This window comes from Magnolia sinica, chromosome 2, assembly GCF_029962835.1.
Source record: "Magnolia sinica isolate HGM2019 chromosome 2, MsV1, whole genome shotgun sequence".
Lineage (NCBI taxonomy): Eukaryota > Viridiplantae > Streptophyta > Magnoliopsida > Magnoliales > Magnoliaceae > Magnolia > Magnolia sinica.
In genome coordinates, this window is record NC_080574.1 from 136,088,481 (window position 1) to 136,112,601 (window position 24,121).

The 24,121-nt window shown below is 41.5% G+C and overlaps 1 protein-coding gene across 2 annotated transcripts; it reads right to left on the bottom strand.

Annotated features, from left to right (window-relative positions):
* Positions 1 to 317: 317 nt before the first annotated feature.
* Positions 318 to 18,771, bottom strand: LOC131237802 (nuclear poly(A) polymerase 1-like). 2 transcript variants are annotated; one of them, XM_058235798.1, is made up of 12 exons: positions 17,889 to 18,770; positions 17,290 to 17,367; positions 17,095 to 17,202; positions 10,340 to 10,402; positions 10,079 to 10,240; positions 7,613 to 7,726; positions 7,458 to 7,520; positions 6,780 to 7,109; positions 6,330 to 6,494; positions 2,423 to 3,412; positions 1,799 to 1,869; positions 318 to 612 (listed from the first exon to the last, which is right to left on the bottom strand). In XM_058235798.1, exons 1-12 carry the CDS (start codon positions 18,006 to 18,008, stop codon positions 567 to 569), a joined length of 2,310 nt encoding a protein of 769 aa, XP_058091781.1. In that variant the 5' UTR covers positions 18,009 to 18,770; the 3' UTR covers positions 318 to 566. The 2 variants fall into 2 exon arrangements, with proteins under 2 accessions (XP_058091781.1, XP_058091780.1); XM_058235797.1 differs by lacking the exon at positions 318 to 612 and adding an exon at positions 1,419 to 1,627 and having other exon boundaries at positions 17,889 to 18,771.
* Positions 18,772 to 24,121: the final 5,350 nt, after the last annotated feature.

The window sequence follows — 24,121 nt, forward strand, 5'->3', positions numbered from 1 at the left end:
ATTAGAAGTGAAAGCTGAGATATTACTCGTGTGTTTCATATTTGCACACGTACCCACGTGGGATGTGTACGGCTCAACACGCATGGAATTAGCAAACCTTCAAAGAGAAATAGAAACTACCTCTCACAAAATCACAAAAATAAATTATTAAAATGCATCAGCTAGAAATAAATAGGGTTTTGCAGATGCTCAAAGCCCAAAATCAAGCTAACCTCCAACTGGGCATGCACTTGCCACCGTTGATTATATGATGTATCAAAAGAGAAACTGATGAGCCAACTTCTAATTTATTAAAAACAATTTTTATTTTTTTAAAAAAAAAAAAACTTTTTTCTTATTACAATAAGGCGTTTGGGTGTAGCAATTGCCAAAAGGGGAAAAACACAACTCAAAAGGTATCCACAGACCATCTCCTCATTCTCTTTAGTATAACAAAGAATCCATCTTTCCATGGGCAATTTAGGGGAAATTAGAGGAAGAAGCAAGCAAAGATGACAAAGGTTACATTATACAGGATAAACGAAAATCAGCAGGTTTTTGCCTTTGCCCATGCTTCGACGATTATATCATCTGCTTGTCCCGGTTGTTTTCACCATGGAAGTTAGACTCAACCTGAAAAGAAGTAATGGCCAAACAAAAGAGTATATACATCGAAGAGAGATATAACCCAAAAGGCTATTCTTGTTAAGAGAATTTCACGTGCTGAAATGTGGCATGACACATGCAAGGACATCTTTCTGGGAGCCCCACCAAGATCACACCCTCTCAAATGCTGATGAGATTGGAATGTCAGTCAAATCGTATTTCAACTGTCCATTTCGCTATGCATGTGTGAGCCATTTATTGTACAGCAGGTGCAACCCACCTGATGAAAAGGCTGGCCTGATTTTATGCCACGGTGTGCTATGAAGTGGCCCCAGGATCTCACACGTGTATACAATACTAGCACAAGGTTTAAAATGGAAGTGCTACATAATGCATCATTCACAAGCGATATTGATATTGTTATGCATTGACCCGCACCAAGCTGTTTTGGGCCAATATACCCATATCGTTCACGGGGCGATACAGGTACATATCAGGCGGTATGTACCAGTTTCGGATGATACTTTAAACCTTGAACTCGCATGGTATGCATTGCAGTCATCTTCACATGGATGTCTTTAGCAAGGCTCTGCATAATACATAAGAAAAATGAGGGATAGTACTTATCAGGCTTTCAGTTTGTCCAAGTGGGAACTCTTGCTGTATTTTCTTTCTGACAGTAATTAAACCTTCTACTGGTTACATGAGAACCCTTGCTATATTTTCTTTCTCAACTATTTATCTGTTGGCCACAAGGTATTCTGTGACGGTAACAGTGTCCGTCACGGCCACCACCATTACCATTACGATACGGGCCGTAAAGGCCGTTACAGTCTTCTTCTTCTTCTTCTATTCTTGAAAGGAAAAATAAAAATAAAAAATGTACCAGCCCCATTACGGGTCGTTTTTTTCTATTACGGCCGTTACAACCCCATAAGGCATAACGGTTGCCACCATTACCTTTACGTAACGGTCGCTATGGCACACCATGTTTGGCCACCCATTTGAAAGGTTTAGGATTTTAACATCTTGGAGATTTTTCCTGCATTGGATTATACCAGTGAGGCCCATAACATCAATGGTTTGAATCTCAGAACAAGGCCAACTTTTACAAACTGAAAGCCGGTACGAGTACTGATGGATTTCTCAGAACAAGCAATGTATAATACCTTATATGAACTATACCCCAATACCGAGTGAGTCATGATTTTACCTGATAAGTGGCTTCCGCTGAGAGACAGAAGCAGGTGGGCCATTAGGTAATGGAACAGGCAGCTCAGGAGGCTTTGTTCAAAAGAGAAACAGACTGTTAGTTCCTTTTCAATATGTACAGTGCCAATGGTTTGAGCATAAAATACTAACTGATGGAAGGAGAATAAAGGCTATGATCATATTCTTTCTTTTAGGATGTAAGGCTATAATCATAATCCAGTCCATCTTTCTTCCAGTCTGAAGCCCCCATCCAAACCACAGGCCCAAGTCCATACAAATGGGACCACGGTTCGATGGGTCCCAGTTTTTGAACAATGCCCTAAAATTCTCCATGATGAGACAATTCTAACCCTTTGATTGGGGCCTGAGAATGGACGGTAAAGGAAAAACATGGCAATGGTCAACATCCAATGAAAAGGGGCCTCTGGGAGATATTGGAGCATTTATCCATCCCAAGGATCCTTACATATTCTTGGATCAATGCAAGTCCTTGTAACAGCATAAAGCAATTAAAGATAACATGATCAGTAAAAGAAAACAAATAAAAATAAATAAATAAAATAAAATTGGTCCTTGGTAAAGAGAGATTATCTATATGAAGATCACAAGGTTTAGAAGCCAAGACCTCGAGTTCCTCTAATCCTGCCCCATTTTGGAAATGACTGGCCTGCAAGCCTACGACCTTCCCTTCAACTGCATTCGCTGTCGAGGATGCAGTGGAGCCCCCATTTGAGTCCCCACCAAAATCTCTAACCTGATAAGCTGATCCATATTCCTCAAGCTCATCAAGTTCCTCAGGGAAAGCGGTGTGGTCGATTGTCTGAGTAGAAGTTAGCTTCTCAATAGCAATCTCTTCCGCTTCTTTAGAGCATGAAATTGCAATGCCAGAGGATCTAATGGGAAGAGGGTTACAGCTTCGATCCCCCTCACCACAAGCAGCTGCAGCATAACACTTTTCATTCGTCGGGTTGCTTTCTGGATTATCGTCAACCCATTTTCTCTTCCTTGTTTCATCTGACCCGTCAATATTCTTAATGCTGCCCTCTGCTTCTTTAGAGCATGAACTGGTTGCACCAGGAGAGCCAATAGGTGGGCCATATCTTTCAGATCCATCAGCTCCAACACTGCCAGAAGCAATTGCGAGAATACTCTTCTCACTCGTGAAGCTACTATCCACGTTAATCCCAACGGGCTCTCTCTTTCTTGCTTCATCTGCTACATCTGCCTCTTTAACGCTGCCCGCTGCTACACATGATTTATATGCTTGAACCGCGTTAGAGACCTTTGGTTTTAAAGCCAATCTGCCATTCAAGTGTGAAACCTTAGTGGGGCGAGATGGCCGGACCCCACTAGGGAAAACAAAATTGGGAATGTTCCTACGTTTTATATGGGACACCTGGATCTCCATCCCAGGTTTCCACAGTGTGTAAGCACCAACGGACTGTTTAAACTCTTCAACCGTTAACCTTATATCGAATTGTTCCCCTTCATTTACAGGTACACCTTGCTTTCGTTGCAGACCCATGAAAAAACAGCAGTGGAATGGCCTCGATTTATCTGAGAAGTCACCTGGGTGCGGGTGACACTGAAGCATGTTGAATGTGTACTTCTCTATCTGGGTCAGATTCAAGACACTTGAATCAGAAATAGAGCTAATGAAATCAACCAAACAAACCAATTGTAGAATGAAGAGGAGAAATATCTCATTGCCACCTAAGGATATCCATAGTATACTGGGATACTTATCTGTTCATCAATTTGAAAAGGGATTTTTATGAAATGCACCCCTTTTTTGTATGCATAATTTAGATAGAACCACCCAAAAAAAAAATCGTTAAATACAGCACACATGTTTCGAGGGATCTCTTTATTTTACCACTTTCCATCAAATCCAAGTCATGTCCATCAGCTATTTCTGAAAATTGACAAAAATACCCTAAGAACTAGTCATATCTTTGCATATATTGCTGGAAGGAATCACTGTCCACCATCTTGGGACAGTCATCACTATCCTCCTACTCTTGAACAGTCTAGATCGCTTTCCTCCATCTTGGAACAATCCTGATCGCTGTCCACGAACTTTAGAAACAGTCAAAAATAGCCATCCGCCTACTTTTGAATGGTCCAAATTGTTAACCACCTAATGTTTAACAGTCTAGATCGCTGTCCACCATTTTGGGACAGTCCGCATCACTCTCCATGTACTTTGAATGATTCATATCAATGTCCACGGTTACCACTTCCTAGGGGCATTTTCATCATTTTCAGGAATGGGCTAACAGCCATTACTTAAATTTGACGAGAAGTGATAAAATAAAGCAACCCCTCAAAACGTGGGTGGTTACATCTAAAGAAAATTTTTGTGGGTGATTGTCTAATTAGGCCAAAAAATGGGTGGCATATGATGAAAATCCCATTTTAAAAATGAAAAAGCACCCTTGGGTTCTCAGTTTCTACAAGCAGGCCCCATAGTTCAGTGAACCAGACCATAAAATTAATGGGCCCCACGGCAGATGGACCATGCCCCAAAATATCTGAGATTTCAATATCTTAACTGCCTATTTGCAGAACCAGCCTAAGGGATAGGATTGTCCCAACAATGAGATGGTTGAAGCAAGGTCCATCAGGGCCTAGCGGTTGGAATGGGCCCAGTGGCCCGGCCCTGTACGGCCAAGGCTTGGGCCCATAAACTTTGAAATCTAGGCCGGCCTTCTGGGTCAGGCTGGGCCAAAGCCACTGATGATTTGCACAGACCGGTCCATTGCCCTAGTCCAATCATCAAGTGGGTCACTGCCATACAAAAGAATGGACAATTTGACAATCACAAGCGGTCCCATTCAACATACGTTGTGTAAAAGCGCTCTCGGATCTGGGGTCACGTTTATATGATCAAAGATTCAAAATAGTTTATAGAGCCTTGCTAAACCCACACATGCGTGCAATAAAGCTCATGTACAAGCCACACCCAAAGTTGCAGGGCTATTTTGCCAAGTTCCTTAGAGAAAGTTGTCTCGCAGCCATAGGCATTCTCTACCTACACACCTGTGTCGGCATGCTAGGTCCCAGATCCAATCCATTTATTAGAACGGGACCGCTCATTAATGAGCTGGACCAAGAACTAGGTTGATCCATTGGTTAGGTGGCTACAGTTTGCAAAACAAATGCATGGCTCAAAACAACTTGGCTGATGTTTTCCAACCCATCCACCTGCTTCCATATGTTGTAAAAATCATCATCGCATCATAAATGGTATTATGGGGTAGAATCGTATCAAATCGCAAATTCTATCATAAATCATAATATTTTTTTGTGATTTTCTTTAAAATTTTGAAAATATATGAAAATATAAATAAATTAGAAAAATAAAAACAAAAACTCATCAATCATCCTTTTGCCATCAATATGCACCAAGTAATACCATGTCATGATAGTGTTAAAGGATTCTTATCTTTCCTTCTTTTTCTTTTTCTTTCCAAGAAATTTCCCTTAAAAAACATTACAAGGATCCTTTAACAATTTATGTTCTTGTTACCTTTCTTGAACCTAGAATCACGTTGGAAAATCAGCATTTGATTTTGTAGACCGACGAAAAAATATCTTGATTTCTAACCATCATTCCACAATACATATAAGTCATCATGATTGTAACCATCCTAAAAGGTACAGGGCCTCAATATCAACAAGTGAAGCCCAAAAAAAGATAAAAGATTATATATATATATATATATATATATATATATATATATATATATATATATATATAATCTCTTATAAATAAAATAAAATACATAATTTACCATTACTAAACGATTCTTTTTTTAATCATTTTTTTATAAACAATTCTCAAAGCTCCCACCAATTTAAAAAATCATAAAATGAAAGGCAAGTGAAGCTTAAAATAGAAGAGAACAAGTATAATTTGAATCAGTAATCAGGATTTGAATTGTAGATCATAGGATTGAAATCATAGAATCATGGGATTCATATAAAAAGGGATTCAAGGTGGAATTCATATCATTTTGTTTAAGATTCTACTCATTGTAAATCGTAGCATTTTGACAACAATGCTGCCTCCAATATTGGGGCCCATGCTGAGGGGACCAGATTTACAATTGGGAAAACATGTATAAGGCAGTACCAACCTGATGGCTGGATTGGATCTTGAACCTATGTGCCATATGCTGGCATATGCACGGTGTGTAACATTAGCTTTATTGCACATGCATGTGCGCTTTGCAAAGCTCCCATCTAATATGATGGGACTCATCATGGATGGAGGGGATAGTGCCCAATGTTAGATCATGTCACTTTTCCTTACAGGGCCAGGGCATAGAGGATTAGGGGCAGAACAGCCAGACAGGGCCAACCCCAGCCCGGCCCTAGCCCACCCATTGCCGCCCCTTGTGGGCCCATCTAATCAACAGCGAGGACACAAATCATTGGCACAACTTACAAAAATTAAGTACTCAAGAATGCTATATATCCATTGATCCAGGATCATATAATTCTTAAATGAGCAGAAAGCCTTTCACCTTCAATGTCAGTTGGCGGAGCCGAGATTCAACCCAGCCTTTCCATTTCCTCAGGTCATCATCGTTTTCTGCAGTGATGTCAATCTCCAGATAGTTCTTGTATGCATCGAAGAAAGGATAGGGCTCGAAAAGGGTATTCCAATCAGCCTTGTTTATCTCCATTGCCTGCAGGAGAAATTAAGAGGTACACATAAATAAAAGAAGGTAAAGGGAAAAGGAAAATGTTAGTAATATTCTAATATCAAAAGCAGAAAAAAAGAAAAGAGTGTGTAAAAAGAAAGGTTAAAATAAAAAGATTTTTCTTTAGTTGAGAAGGACCAGTAGCTGTTTTCATCGCAAGAGAGTGAGAAAGAGTGAAAGAGAGAGTAATGTAAAGTGGGAAATGACAAAAATGACAAAAACCAGACAGTACGTCCACAATGAAACCACTTGGAAGCTATACAAACCCACCTCACATATTTCATTTCCACGCTGGAACTCTTCAGTCATTACACGCAAAGTGCTTGATGAGACGTTGTAGCTAGAGTTCATACAAGGATACGCAGGCGTGATTATAGGCATTTGATGGAGTCTGTCACGAAAATTTCTTCTTGGATCCCAAATAGGAAGTCCCAAGGAGCCCTCTTCAATAGGACATAGCATCACCGGATTTGGCCAGCGCCATTGGGTGAAAACCCGAAAAAAACGAGATACCAACATACTAGGCAATGCATTTGGGTATAGCTGACATATACGAGCAACAAGCAATGCCCAGTTTATACCACCAAGAAAGCCTGAAACCTGATTATGACAGAGAATGTACCAAATAAGTAGAGAGAGAGAGAGAGAGAGAGAGAGAGAGAGAGAGAGACTGTGTGTGTGTGAATGGAAATCCCTAGGAAATCAGTGGCAGCAAGGATCAATTTCCGCAAATTGATATTCAACTTGTGTTCACTGAAAGTTGAAAGAAGCACAATTGTTGTTTTGGCCAGAAAACCTGAAATTGATATTTAGTGCAGTTCAGTTTCATTTCCTTCACTCACCCAAATGCTTGGTGAGTTCAAAGAGAAGCAACCCCAGTGGCACAGCCAAATCAATTTTGAGGACTCCAGAGTGCAACCTGAACTTGATATTTAGAGAAATTCTTACATTTGAATAAACGCCACGCCGTTTTGCCCAAAACCTCATGCATCTCAAGGTTGTGCGGAAATTCTGGGTCAGATGCAAACAAAAACAATCAGGACCTGCAAGTTTAAAGGCACAAAGATGCTTGTGCAGGGATGTTAAGAAGGGAATGTCACAACCTGAATATTTGGGACCAACCGCAAAATTTGATCTGTAACTCTGCAACCATTGAGACTACGGACAGTTTGTTCATCGGCATTCTGAAGTATCGAGTCTTGTGAAATATCCAAATCCTGCAACACCAATAGATACTCTTTGCATGCAAGTTGAGAAGTAATAACAATATCCAGTAATCAATGCAAAAACGATGTTTAAGAATGAAAGCAAAATAGTCGATGGGAGATCATAGTTATGGAATAAGCATAAACGATTCCTACTTCAGAAAGGGATTTATATTCTCTACTTCCATGGGCTTCATGTGTTGATCTGCAAAAGACCAGATGTGGCATGCCAAAGTATGCGTATTACTCCATAACTCTTTCAAGTTATTTTGAATTTTCAGTAACATTCTTCCATATTATCATATAACAAGAAAGGCTTGTTATTTGATTAGTTGCCCTTGGATTTAAGGAGGCTCAGCGTTTGAATCATTTTATGCAAATTATATTTTCCCATGCCATCTCTGAATTCTAATGTGGTATACAACTTATGTTTCAGAGTATCTCCCTGTAGCATTTGCTGGAGGGTACTTGATGCAGTACAATTAATCATTTGCTCTAAAAGCTCGAACTGTTATAGCATAGCGAATTAATTCCTTTATCACATAGCCTAAGCTCCACATCTCATGGGTTAGGACCTCGGCCGAACCCCCCTTGTAGGCCCCAAATCACATGGGTACCGTCTAACACGAGCCACCCACCTCACACAGGTAGGGCCCGCCTCACACGGGCCGCCTACCCCAAGTGTGCCCTCGCATCCCACAGGCGACCCAACTCGAGCCCAGTGTGAAAATGCCCCTGCATTAATCACCCCGATGAGGAGTCTCGAACACAAGACCTCCCGCTCTGATACCAATTTGATGCAGGACAATAAACCACTTGCTCTAAAAGCTCGAACTGTTAAAGCATGGTGAATTAATCTCTTTCATCTCATAGCCCAGGCCCCAAATCTTATGGGTTAGGACCTTAGCCGAACCCCCCTCGTGGGCCCCAAATCACATGGGTACCGCCTCACACGGGCCGCCCACCCCGAGTGTGTCCCCGCATCCCACAGGCAACCCCGGCAAATTAATCTCTTTATCTCATAGCCCATGCCCCACATCTCATGGGTTAGGACCTCAGCCGAACCCCCCTCGTGGACCCCAAATCACATAGGTACCGCCTCACACGAGTGGAGCACGCCTCACATGGGCTACCACCCCGAGTGTGTCCCCGCATCCCACGGGCAACTTCACTCGAGCCCGGTGTGAAAATGCCCCTGCATTAATCACCCCCGGTGAGAAGTCTCGAACACGAGACCTCCCGCTCTGATACCAATTTGATGCAAGACAATTAACCATTTGCTCTAAAAGCTCAAACTATTAGAGCATGGTGAATCGATCCCTTTATCTCATAGCCCTGGCCCCACATCTCATGGGTTAGGACCTCGGCCGAACCCCCTTCGTGGGCCCCAAATCACATGGGTACCGCCTCAAACGAGCCACCCGCCTCACATGCATCCTACAGGCAACCCCACTCGAGCCCGGTGTGAAAATGCCCCTACATTAGTACTCCATATCAAATTCAACTCATTCAAATTTTGTTCCCTCATCCTGTGCTTTGCAGTCTTTAAATTGATCATCTTTAAAGAGAATGACCATCCCTCAAGAATTCAGCCAACACAACGAAAAGCAACCAGCCCTGATATTCAGTCATACAGCCCAAAAGGTCCAATCAGCCAATTCAGGATAGGTTGTTTGTTAAGCCCACATGTGTGAATAGCTCTACTCATACACACCAATGCATGGCCGATATGGCATATTTGTACAAGATCTGAGTTTTCCATGCGATGGGCCACTTCAATCATCCGGTACAAAACCTAGGGGCATTGACTCTCAGCCAGGCCAAAGTATATGAAACAAATAGAAGGTATAGATGATTTTTTTTTTCTAGCTGTGCATTTGTGTTCTATACTGTGGCAGACATTAGGAGTAATCCAGCCCGATTTTTGGGCCAAACGATCTGGACATTGTGCCACATATTGAGGAATATTCAGATCTTGCACACACGTGCTGGCGTGTACATGAGTGGGGCTGTACACAAGGGCCTAGCAAACCTCTTTAGGACAAAATATTTTATTATGCTCTAGTTATACGGTTAATCATCTTCATTGCAACCATAAGACACTGCCCTTTTGCTTTCTTGTCCTTGAGGATAACAATCAACATGTTCTTGGACAACTTGCTTAATTGAATGAAAAGCTCACTTAAGACAAAGCTGTCCATGTCAAAATTTTAAATATTGAACATGTACATCGAGATGTTGTGTATCGGCTTCAGATGAGGCGTGGATGAGAAACTACACTACTGATTTGCAATAAAGGGCCCTCGGCCTCTCTACAGGAGATTCATTCAATATAGAAGCCCACAAAAGAGAATCATTACTTACTTCAGGAATTACCCAAAGTGAGAGCTTTGCATACAAAAGATCTATGGACACCCCACTGAATTTGAACTTCATCACGGGCACATGAGCATCGGGCACCGGGTGCAACTCTGTTACTTCAGGCATCTCAGCCAACATCTGATGAAGTTCAATGAAAAAATCTTCCTGCATTTTGAAAATTTTAGTTCAGCCCAAAAAGTGAATTTGTCAAGTAAATCATACCAATGTCAATGGCCATAGCAGTGAGGAACAAGATTATCTTACCTCTCTTGTGGCATGTCTAGGCCCCACACACAGCGTGTCAATATCTGCACCAGGGCCATGTACCTAGACAATAAATGGAAGAGGTACTTAGTAAATGCCATAAAAATCAATACATAACCCAATAAAATTTGTATTGACTCATTCCACAATCCACATGATAAATAGGGTGGCAATCATAAATAGGTATTAACAGATAATTATGTCCAAAAAATATTACAAAAAGATACAACGGTATCTTTCGAAGAATAAAAAAAGCTGCAGGTGTGTGTAAAGTATCCATCCTGCAAACTACACGTCAGGCATGGATGCAGGGACCTACAGATATGTACCCATTGTAAAGGGCTCTATAGGACTCATGATTTCAACCATAAACACATCCAAAACTTGCTGCTGAATTTCATATAGAAAGCTGTCTTCCACACAAAGGTCTCTATGCAAATTTTGGGGCCCAACATATCTCTCCCCCAAAGGGCATAGACAACCATAGTTTTCAACTTTTATTAAGAGAAGAAAGGAAAAGGAAACATCAAAAAAAAACAAAAAAAACAAAAAAAAAAAAGAACTATACAGCACTCTAGCTCCACAGCTGGCTACCCCTAAAAAAGCCTAAAACTAAGGGGCCCAGTCCCTAAAGAGGCTCAAGACTCTGAGGAAAACCCCAGCCGACTAGATACTCAAGTCACAGAAGCAACAGTTGTCCCTCTCAAGCCAGATTGACCAGAGGGTAGAAAGGAACAAGATGTGCCATTTCTTCCTTCACAGGCTGCCTCCTTCTTCAGCATGCCACGACCGAAAGAAGCCTTCAATATCTTCCCGCATAACCCAGGACAGACCAGCCTTTTGCATCACCTTGTGCCAGATCTCCGCTGAATAGCAGCAATGGATGAACAGATGATTGACTGATTCTTCGTCATGGATACAACGGCTACACATCTTTAGGCAAAACCATACCCCTTTTCCACAGATTATCCATAGTTAGAATTCAATTTCTGCCAAGAAGCCAGGCAAATGCTGCCACCATAAGAGAGGCGGCATAGGACCACGCTATCCCCGTACGGCTATCCACTCCCCCTGATTCAGCAGAGACTAGTTGAAAGTAGGCCTTCACTGTGAATTTGCCAGAGGACGATCAATTCCAACAGAGAGAATCCTCTACAGCAGGACAACCGAGACAGGAGGGATGTAAATGCAAAGAATTCCTCATCAGAAAGATTTCTACTGAGAAGGGGAGCCCATATACCATTCTCAGCAAGCCCCGAAACAAATCCCTCCACTGTGAAATCCCTTTAACAAAGCTCAAGGCAGCTAGGGAAGAGAAGGAGACGTTAAGAGGAGATGGGCCACACTCTTCCCATAATCTAATCATATCTCCCTTCCCTAAAGAAAAAGTAAGCTCTGAGAAAACTTTCAGGAATAATTTGGCAATTCCTTTCCATAGGGAGGAAGAAAATTTAGTTTTCCAACCTCCTACGTCTAGCCCATACTTGGCTACAATAACAGTTCTCCAAAGATTAGAGTTTTCAAGAGCAAATCTCCAAATCCATTTACCTAGGAAAGCCTCATTGAACAAATCCAGACATCTAATGCCAGCCCCACCCACTGAGTAAGAGGAACACACCTCCTAATTCACTAAAGGATACTTGATGCAGGACAATTAACCATTTACTCTAAAAGCTCGAACTGATAAAGCATGGCGAATCAATCCCTTTATCTCATAGCCCAGGCCCTACATCGGATGGGTTAGGACCTCAACCGACCCCCCTCGTAAGCCCCACTTCATATGGGGCCCACCTCACACATGCTGCCCACCCCGAGTGTGCCCCTACATCCCACAGGCCACCCCACTCGAGCCCGATGTGAAAATGCCTCTGCATTAATCACCCCTGGTGAAAAGTCTCAAACACGAAACATCTCGCTCTGATACTACTTTGATGTAGGACAATTAACCACTTACTCTAAAAGCTCGAATTGATAGAGCATGGCAAATCAATCCCTTTATCGCATGGTCCAGGCCCTACATCGCATGGGTTAGGACCTCGGCCGAACCTCCCTCGTAGGCCCCACTTCACATGGGTTCCGCTTCCCACGAGCCACCCGCCTCGCACGAGCCGCCCACCCCGAATGTGCCCCTGCATCCCACAGGTTACCCCACTCAAGCCCGGTGTGAAAATGCCCCTGCATTAATACTTCTCTTCTCATTTTATCTAATTGGGCTAAAACCGATTTGGGGCAAGAGAAAAGAGTCATATAATGTTAAGGCAGGGTGGAAAGAGAAGTTTTGATAAGAGTTATCCTGCCACCCAGGGAAAGGAGCTTGAACTTCCAAGGAAAGAGTTTCCTCTCCATATGCTCTACTATTTTGTCCCAAAGATACAAGGGAGGTTTCCCAACACATAGGGGAAGACCTAAGTATGAAGTAGGAAAGGCCCCAACCTCACATCCAAAGGACTCCATGAGAGCTGCAGTCTCATCATTGGACAAGTTAACACCAACGAATTCACTCTTTGCAATGTTGACTTTGAGACATGAAACAACTTCGAACCAACAAATGGTCATACTTCGAAAATCTACCATGGAGTCCTTAGCTTCACAGAACAAAAGGGTATCATCAACAAATTGGAGATGATTACTCTGGACAGGGAAACAATCTTATGTAAATGCCCAACTCTGATCATCATCCAATATTATTGGATTAAGGCGGTATTCTTTGGTTGCTTCTTGTTTCAAGTCAGAGAAAATGTGGCTCAATGCTCCAGCTTTAGTTCAGCTTGTTGCAAATCGGTGGGCTGTTTGTTTTAAAGGGTGGGCTGATTGTATCCATGAGGAAGCTCCAATATGTTAAAAACAAAATTGCAGTTTTGGGACAAGAGTACTTTTGGCAATTGAGGAAAAGATGGTGAAATTGCTCACCCAAATATCAAATTGTCATGGAGGAAGAAGTCAGGTCCCTTTCTCTTGTCATTGGGAACTAAGGGAAAAGCTCAAGTTGGATTTCATTAATATTCTTAGAAGTGAATAGATAGCATGGAGTCAAAATCTAGACAAACTTGACTCAAAGAGGTAAACAAAAACACCCCGTTCTTCACCACTTTGACAACACACGATGAATGGTAACTGGCATCTCTAAGCTTTAGGTGGATGATACCTTTATTGAAGACAAGTGAAATTGGGCAATGGAAATGTTTCAGGAAAAAAGAAGAAGAAGAAGAAGAAAGAAAGAAAAAAAAAATCGAGCAACCTATTGCTCAATTTTTATTGTTCCCTCTACTCGCAAGAATTCAGAAAGCCAACTGTCGACGGTATCAAATGTGTTCTCTTAGAGAAAGAGGTTTAGTTGGACAGACCAGTCGACATGAAAGGAGTTAAAAGGGGTAGCGCCTGTTGTGGAAGGTTATAACAGCATTGGGGCATGGCGAGTTCATGATGGCTTTCTATCAGAAATGTTGGGAGGTGATTCAAGATGATCTCTATGGTGGTTGTCAGTGAGTTCTACAATAAGGGCCAATCCTCCTTTGATCTCGCGTATCGCCAAGTACAGTGCTATGAGATCACCGACGTCCACCCAATGAGCTTGGGGGTAGCTTTTGTTATGGATGTCAGTAAGACAAATGCCTAATAGAAGACTTTGGTTTAAGTCCGTACAAGTAGACTGAAATAAGTCATGCCCTTTACCATTACCATGTCTCCATTTCGGGGCGCATTTGTAATGGATGGGCAAATTTTGGACAATATCCTCATAGCAACCAAGAGCATAGATTCGCGCCCGGGGGGGGGGGGGAGGGGGGGGAAGGTGAAGAAGAAGAAGAAATGAAGATGCATAGATTTTCGCAGTCGACATGGATAAGATATATCATAGGGTGGATTCGTCTTCCCTTCTTTACCTTCTTAAAGAATGGGGTTTGGTTCCAACTGGAGGACATGGATAAAAACTTGTATCCCAATGGCACGTTTCTATATCTCGATAAATGTCAGGATCCACTATCCCCTTTTTCTCTTCTCAATTGTCATTAGGTGAAATGGGTCCTTTAAATCGCAAGCCATCTCAAAGTTCAGTATAAGTATGAGGATCTGATTCTGGGAAGATATATAGATCAAGGACTCTACTCTAGCCATTAGATTCCCAAGGCTCTACTCCCTTGCTAGGCAAAATTCCTGTGAGTCGGTGGCTGATAAGATCATGTCGTCCTCGCAATTACATGGAAATCTGTGGGACAACTAAATCAAATCACAGGACCTCCTCCTTGATCTTCTCAATCGGAGTGTTTTCCATCAAGGTTCTAAATATCGGTGTCAGGGAGCATTTGGCCAGCCAAAAATTAATACGACACAGCCGTTGCTTATCGGCATTTGCTGATATCAGACTCTGTCGGATCTCAAATGATATTTTTTTAAGCCAGAGGATTACGAAGATGTCAGAAAAATGGGAAATTTTTGAGATATTTAAGAATCTATCTTCTTCTTTTTACTTTGGATGAGTATTTAATAGTGTGTCAGACCATTCTTTGATAAGGATGTTGTCTGTCAACTTCACCTGATGAAAATCTACCTAATTAGCCCTAATTGAATACAAATCAAGTATGATTTAGTGAATTAAGGCCCATCATATTGAAATACAACAAGAAGTTGAAAACATTCAAAAAAAGTGATGTTTACCATTTTTCTTATTTTTCTCATAATGATCCCTTGAAACCCAACCAAATCTTTTGTTTGATCCCCAAAATTGGCCTAGATCTAGTCCAAAATGACTTTCCAAGCTTCCTCTGTGGTTGAAATGAAAAAGGACGAGGAAAATGAAATAATTTTCAAATTTTCAAATTTGGGCCTTTACATTCGTATCGGCCATATCAGTACCGATACACCCATATCAACTGATACAGCCCAAAGTTTTTAGGCCAGGCTGATTCGGCCTCGTATCATGTATCATGTCAACTGATATGAATATGACAAGGCTGTATCGGCTACTACGAAATCAATACTCAAATGTGTGTTCTCCACCCTCATGAGAATAAGTATGTGCAGGCCTTGCTCCAAAGGTTCCTTCACCTCCAAGCTTTTCCTGGAAGCAATTTGGTGTGGATATTTTAGCCTCTTTGAAATTAATAGCGTTTTATCAAGTTTGATCGGGGATCTTCTAGATGGATGGAGCGGTGGGCCTTTCAAGACTAGAGGCAAGGTTTTATGGAGGATTTTTTGCTTGCAGTTATGTGCCGAATATGAAAATGACGGAAAATAGAAGATTTCAACAATCATCCTCCAGAAGGGTGGAGGACGCTTAATATTGATGGGAGCCCTCTAGGTTTGGGGAGTTCTTAATGATGATATGGTAGCATCACACTAACCTTCTTCAGTCCAGTGGGGTCAGGATCCTTGAATAGAGCCAAGCTTTTGGCTACTGAAACCAATGTGGAGATTTCAGGAGCCGACTGTGTAGCCTTTAAATGTGGAAGGTGACTCGTAACCAAGGACTGAATATTAGTTTCAGCGTATCGTATTGTTCAGCACCAATATGGAGCTGTTTTGGGAAGATATGCAGCTGTTAAAGCCTTATCATTCATGGACAAAACCGATACATATTGTGCAATCTGTACAGGTGTCAGAAGATAGTTTAACCATTGCCCATAATGCAATAGCTTGAGCCTCTAGGAAATGCCCTCCTTGGTAGTTTTCTTTCATTTTAAGTGAGAATTGAGAATGTATTCTTGCTCCATTGAAATTATCAATAATCAAATTCATAGAGAACCTAATTATACTGCCAATCACTCACTGTGTGGACCGCTTGCCTCCCTGTAGCAACACAACTGAGAAAACTTGGGCATTGCCAGGTTGCCGGTAGCAACATAGCTAAGACAAAATGACAGCCCAAGCCCCAAGTCCAAATTAGCTTGAAACTTGGACAATATGAGAAAAAAAAAATTAAAACAAAATTAAAAACGACAAGATTTTAAAAAGCTCAGTCCGTCTTGGGTTTGAAGATAATCAAGCAAGTGCTTAATTTGACCATCCTATCAATCAAGTCGTGTTTTCTCACAATTTTTCTACTACTCAAAACAGTTTCTGACTGTGATCAATACAACCAAAGAAGACTGCCACCAAACTAGAAATATAAGGTAATCACTTAAACCTCTAAAGGAATAAAAATACCATTACACGAAAGATAAAAAGAAATATCAGAAGACAATACTTCATGAGAGATGCTCCAATGCTCTCAAAGCACTATAAGTTATATTGCTCTTAGTTGCATCGGGGCACTTTGACACTCCAATTCATTGAACCCGACCGTTCATTACGTCCCACACACATTTATGTGTAACCACGCAAAATCTTGCCAGTCCAACAAATATTAACCATTGATCAATGGCCTTTAATATGGAGGGTCAAGATTGTTTACACAAATAGGTCCAATAACAAATTTGAACCATCTATTGGTTAGGGCTCATCATGGATTGCTTATGATTCTGAAGAATCACTTTCTTTAGGCAATCGCAGCCATCCCATCCATAGCTTGGAAAAGGGATGGTTAAAGAAAATAAGGCCAAATCAAGGATGGATTAGATCATCCGAACGGTGTGATTTTGCATGGTAGTCCATGAATTGCGTTCTGAACGGACAGTTCAGATCCATCAACTGGACTTTCCAAGTGGATGGATTCAAAAGAGTTCTATATCCATACTACATATCTTATAGTGCTTTGAGATAACTGGAGCATTTCTCATACTACATAAAAATATATAAACAACAGAGTACTATATCCATACCCCCAACCGATAAGAACCAAATGTGAATATCTTAGCATTTGCTTCTTGGACAAGCTGCTCATTGAATCCCTTCGCCCGGCCAGCCTTCTTCACCCAAGTCTTCACAATCTGCAGAAATTTTCAAGGACATCAACCATAGAAGAGGGAGGTAGGGGGAAGAGAGATGAAATTAAAGCTAACTTATCCAATGATGACCTGGTCTAATCTCCCAAGCACTTCTTCCCTAGCAACGGCTTCCTCCTGACTTTCATACAATCCCGCGTCCGCAAGAAACTGATTACATAAACAATTTTCTTACGATTAACCGCAAAGTAAGAGTGATTAACCACAAAGTAACGGTGATTTTCAAAACAAAGAAACAAAAGAAGACGGCCCTTTTTTCTTCCTATCCACCGTGACAGTAGCATGGAGAAAAGGTCACATCTCCATATTTTCCAGTGATCTGAACCATTCGTCAGCAGGATTCCACCGTGGACGGGCCTCTGACAAAAAATTGCATGGATTGGGTGGATCATACATGCATCCAGTTGATGGAATTTTTTCAGTCATACTCGCATTTTCCAATATACATTTCTAGCATCCAGTTGCAGGTCACCACTCGAGTTCTCAACATCATCCAATTGCAAAGAGTTTCCTACAGTAGTCCATCCACCGAAAGCCTCACCAGATGAACAGTCAGGATTACCAACTATCGTGCCACATGTCAATTTCCATGCGAGGCATACATGTTAGATTTCCTCAAAGATGAAAACCCAATTTAGAAAAAATAATATTAGATTTTCTAATGATCGAACCTTTTCGAGCTCTTGGGTCTTGATCAAGTCAAACTCCGACGGCCCACCTAATGAAATTGGCTCCGTGACACCAAGGTGGTGCTGCCCGTTACTGCGATTAATCAACCCAGGGCTACCCATTAACAACCCCTTACCGAGCAAACAACAAAATTCAACCTTTCTGGTTTCTCGAGGTATAAGTTATGATCTTGCAGAATTTTTTTCACACAAAACCTAAAATTCTGTTCCCGCTCGCTCCTAATTCAGGAACGATGAATTTCAAAATAAACAAATTAAATAAGGAAAAATAAAGAAAATACAGTAAAATGATAGAAGAGATCAAAGAACCGTAGAGAGAAGACGCGAGTGTCGATCATTCGAATCATAGAAGGAATTCATTCAATTACAATGGATTTGCTGCTACAAGACATTCAAGCAGAAAATCAAAGAAAGAAAGAAACCCTAGAAATTTTCATTATTATGATTATTATCTATTAGAGATTGATATGTAAACGAATACATCTGTATTTGTTATTAGAAGTCCAGGGATTCGCTGCGGTCAGACGCGATGGACGTGAGAGTTCTGGCGTCGCGACTTTGTGTTCGGAGATTTCGGCAGCGGCAGCGGGGAAGGGCGCCTTTGTTGCGTTGATTCTTCGGAGGAGGTGGCGTCCGGCGCGATGTATAGAAGCGCAGCTGAGAGAGGAGAAAAACCCTAGAAAAAGAAGAAATTTCCAGAGAGAGAGGGGGAGGTGGAGGGATGGAAGGATTTTTGTTAGGGAGATTTACTCGGAGTCGCGCGAGGAGAGATTGAGAGAACGCTCGTGAGATCTGGACCATTCATCAGGTGTTTGAAAGCATGTCACGTAGTACAGAAAATCAGGTGGGCCGCACTTGTTTGATATGGACAGTTAGAAGAGAAAAAAGGAAGCGGATTGGCTAGTGTACCTCACACAAGCAATATAGCTGCTGTATTCACGTCAGCAAGTTCCGTGGGTCCGAACACGAGGTATGTGTTATATCCAAACCGTCCATTCATTTGGGGAGCTCTTCTTAAGGCTTGAGACTAAAAATAAAACAGATCTAATTATCAAGTGGACCACACTGCAAAAAGTAATGGGGAAGTGAACGTCTACCATTGAAACCCTTTTTTGGGGTCACAAAAGTTTTCGATCAATATGAAATTTGTTTTTCCTCTTTCTTCAGGTCTTTGGGACCATACGAAAATATTGGATGGAAAATAAATGTTATGGTGAGCATTACAGATTTTTTAACGGTGAAAATCATTATCTCCACTATTATTTATGGTGTTGTCCAATGATCCTCGGATATGATTCCTTTTTCGGATAATGTTGTAAAGTGATCTCTAAAAATAGATGAACCATGTAAATATAATAAATACATTATTGTGGGGCCCATAAAACTTTGATCTCCTTTGAACCGTTGGTACAACTCAGAGCGCAAGGAGCATCAGTGCTTGTGCCCGGCTTTGCATAACACATACCTATAGCAGGCATATAACTGGTGTGTGATAAACCAGCCAATCCTCTTTCGAGAAAGAAGGGGGGGAAATAGTCGACTTCTATGTAGAGCTGCACAGAAACTGACTGATCCAGTGGATTCAAACCGATTTGGCGAATTCGATCCGAACTGAAAAAATGGCTTGGATCGGTGCGGTTCGAATAGGATCAATCAGATCCGATCGTTCATCGGATCGAATTCGAATTGTGGTCAATCCGGACCGATCCGATCCTGATCATCCTTGTCCGAGCAAAGGCTGCAGAACACCCATTCCCGCCCGTCTGAGCCCAACCCTAAATTTTGGCAGAACACGACTCAACTCTAAATCCCAACCATCCATGTCCAAGTCCAACCTTAAATCTCTCTCTCTCTCTCTCTCTCTCTCTCTCTCTCTCTCTCTCTCTCTCTCTCTCTACCCGAACAAGCAATCATCTTGATCCGACTGCTTTCACTTGTCTACCCGAACGAGCACGGCACCCGGCCATCTTGATTCGGCCACTCAACAGCCCGACCCACTCATCATCTCCATTCATCAGGTAGGTATGTAGGTTTTATTTTTATTTTTATATATTTCTAAATTTTAGCATGTATTTTGGACTTTTTTGGAGCGATGGCCCACCATTTTTATTTAAAAATTTTCAAAAAATAAAAAATAAAATCAGGACTGATCCGGACCATACCCAATCCGATCCAACTCAGTTTCCCTAACCGAGTCAGACTCGGATCGGATCAGGCTAGCAGTGGTTTGGATCGGATCGAGTTCGGGTCAGACCATGTAAATTTCGGACCGAGTCGAGTTGCACCCAATCCAATCCAATGCCCACCTCTACTTTTATGTGTGGAGATTGATCTTTGAGTTAGAGGGATTTTACCCATAGTTGTGATATGATGAGTGGTCAAATCCCCACATGTGCCAAATTCGCATGCGTGCGAAATTAAGATAGCCACTGCTTCGGTGGAACCCTAAATGTGGGACCTACCTTAATGTATGTGCCATCCATGTCGTCCTTCTGCCTTGAAAGTTATTGCAGGACATGATCCAAAAAATGAACAAGATCTAAATGTTACATGTACCACACCACACGAAACAGTGGCAATTTAATACCTACCGTTAAAAACTTATCAAGGCAGCCAGAATGTTTATCCGCCATCCAACCTATTGATAAGGTCACAAAGCCCTGGATGAAGGGACCACAAAATTATCAGCTTGATCCAAAACTTTAGTACCTTTCCAAAAAGTTTTTAATGGTCAGTTTCCTGTGGTGTGGCCCACTCGAGATTTGAATCTGTTTTATTTTTAGGATTATATCCTCAAATGGACCGTAAAAACGGATGCACGGTGTGGATGTAAAAAAAAAAAAGGCATCACAGTGGGTCCCACAGTCAAGGATCCACCCGCTTGAGTAGACCCATAGAGAACGATTCGGAGATCTACCCGGCTAACTTCAATCCTGCTGAGCAGGTGTACGAGTGAAGGATTCAAGAACATGGATTTCCTGCGAAAGCCTTTCGCAAAAAGCTCCTGCGCTGTGATGTTGGGTAGGGCTATCGTGATGTTTGTGAGAAATCCACCCATACATCTGTTTTGACCAATCATTTTAAGACACGGGACCAAAAATCAGTTGGATCGAAAGCTTAGGACCTTCGTAAAATTATCTCACAAAATGGTTGTGTTGAATTTTTCACAAACATCACAGTGGGCCTATTTAAGCATCCATCCCGCAACTTCCTCCGAAAATCTTAGGAGTCATTTGGCACCACGAATTTCAAGGATTTGAGGGGATTTCAAATTCCATTGGTTGTTTGGCACCAAAAAGTAACCGGTGGTTTCAAATACAGGAGGTTTCAAATCCCTCAACCAGAGGTTTCGAATCCAAGGTCAGACCTTGGATTACATCTAAAATCATTTCCATAGTTACATATGTAACATGTGTATCACTAGACTATTAATCTGTTGGACACATGGCCCACTAATGATATCCTAAAATAATTAGATTATCAATTGCATCACTATGATTACCTTAATATGATGATCAGCACCGTCCAAACATTGTCCATGTAAATCAATGGCTAAACATCATTGGTTAATCACTCAGACGTGATCTCGTGCTTGTGCCCTATCCGAGACTTGGAATTTCGTCATTTTTTGGCGAAGTATGTATTTAAGCGGGCTTATTACAACCATTGTGAAAAAAAATAGAGATATTAAAATTGATATAGTAATTAAATTCAAACCCCTGTAAATATACTATGAATAACTACCTTTGGATTGAAGTTTATTCTCAATTTAGGGTGCCAAACACAACAAGAGGATTTCAAATGCAGGGGGTTCCGAATCCAGGGAGTTTCAATTTCACGCTCTCAAGCAGGTCCTTATGCAAGAAATCCACGTCCAGTATTTAACGTTTTACAGCGAACATCATGCATGCCTACGTTTGGGCTTTGTAGGGCCGATTGCGATGCTACATGGAATTAAAATCAGGCATATAGTATGCCTTGTCATTCTCATGGTACGGTCTAACAATCATCTTCATCCAAAGCTCACGCGGAATAGGGATGTACATCAAGCCGAAACGAGTCGAGCTGGCCTCAGCCACTAGCTGACCTCAGCTCAAACTCGGCTCAGCTCGATCCTTGAGCTTGACTCGCCAAGATCAGGCTGAGTTCGCCATTGCAGTATTTTCACAAACACCTGGACTACACATTCAAAATCTCACCATATTTGAGACAACAACAGTGGTTTTACAGATATTTTATCCAACACCTTCCAAGCAACAAAAAAAAAGGGTGTTGGTTTCATTTACATACCTTCCTTGCCACCGGTCACACTTCTTTGAGTCATTTCATCAAACACTTGATGAGCAACATCAATATCAAAGTAACTGAGTCACCGAACTAGTTCGATTCGAGCTGGGTTCGATCCGAGTTGAGTTGAGCTAGGGCCAGCTTGAAAATTAGCTCGACTCGGCTCGAACTCAACTTCGAACCAAGTCAAATCGAGCTTTTTCAAGTCAAGTTGAGCGAGCAAACCGAGCTAGCTCGATTTGTCTCCACCTCTATCATGGAACACGTCACAAGAGCAACCTACAGTTACACCTATAACTTTTATAGTCACGGTACAGCCGGCTTCAATTTTGAAATGACTTTATTCTTCGTGTATTCATTAATCATGGTGGGGCTCACGTGATGAAGGGATTGGTACCGGTGTATTTAGTTGAATTAAATACACTATTATTTATTATTATTATATTTTTTTAAGATGAGATTCAAGACTATTTATATATGTGTGTGTGTGTGTGTGTGTCTATGTGCGTGTGTCGGGAAACACCGTAGTCGACACCTGTGCACACATGTAGTTGCCGGGCTTTATAAGCTTATGCCTTCCTTTCTTCCTACTGGAGATGGACGTGAAGAAAGACTGTGGATTTTTGTTAAAAAAAATATATTCTTGGGTTTTTTGGATGTATATGTGATGCATATGAGTGGAATATATATGTAATGAATATGTGCAATGAAAAAGTTACTTTGTGTACAATGGATACTTATATTTGTTGTGATACTATAAATATATATATTTTTAAAAAAATAATAATAAAAATCTCTAAATTTTATAGTTGGGAACCGAGCTCGAGACTTGGCATATGGAAGTCAGGTGCCAAATTTAGAGCTCGACCCATCGCATGTCAGGTCCGGGACTGTGCAATAGTAGTACAGGACGCCGTATTTGGGGCACGACAGAGGAGTCAAGGTGTGACGTGAGTCATTCAGCTTGAAATCAAATTTGCTACCCTAAAATAGTGTCCAATGTATAACAGGTTTCGAAAGCAATTGACCTCCATGATATAATGATTATGATCGGATCTCATCAATGTATTCACTATACGTGGGCTCAAACCACTTGCAGTTTAATCCGAAAAGTGTTGAGTTAACGACGAACTTAGCAACCAAAAACTCATGAAACATAAAAGGTATACCCTTTCAAAATGATTTGGTCCATTGGATTTAAACCATACACACACCTGCACGAGTACACCCACACCCGCACCTAGAGCCCCGACCCGGCCCGTTATGCACACGGACTTGGGCTCGGAGCTCATCTCGACACGTGCGTGTGGTCAATGGCATAAAATAAAGCTATTAGCATAGTCATTGACTAAATTCATGTGCCTGCTGAATGAGATTTAAGCCCTAAGGCAAAAAAACATGTCACATATACAAGAAAACCTCGTTGAGCAAATTCGTTGCGAGATTAAACCCACATCCAAGAGCAACACAATTTAGAATTCAAGAGGGAATCTGAAATAATTGAAATTCTCCCTTTTTTTATTTTTATATTTTGAAACAAAATACAATACTTGAATGGCATGTACACAGTATTTTGAACCCCGTATTCCATCTTGGAAGTGTCTATGGTACGCGTTCCCATTGTTACCTTTGTTGTTGCCCATTGAGTAATTGATCAGGTTGGACTTTTTTATCAAAGCTTTACATGGCAGCATATCTAACTGGAGGGGTTGGATGGTATCCACACATCAAAGCGGGCCTCACGCGACTAGAAGGTATGCGATCATTCTCCATTGGTATACCAATGAACGTGATCACGGGACCGAGCATCAACAAATGGAGTAGGCCTGACATAATTCAATAAACATGGTAGGGTTTGATTGGTCTAGCAAGTAAAAGCCATTTTGTGGTCTATTTCTGTCAACAGCGAATGATTTAATCAAACCGCC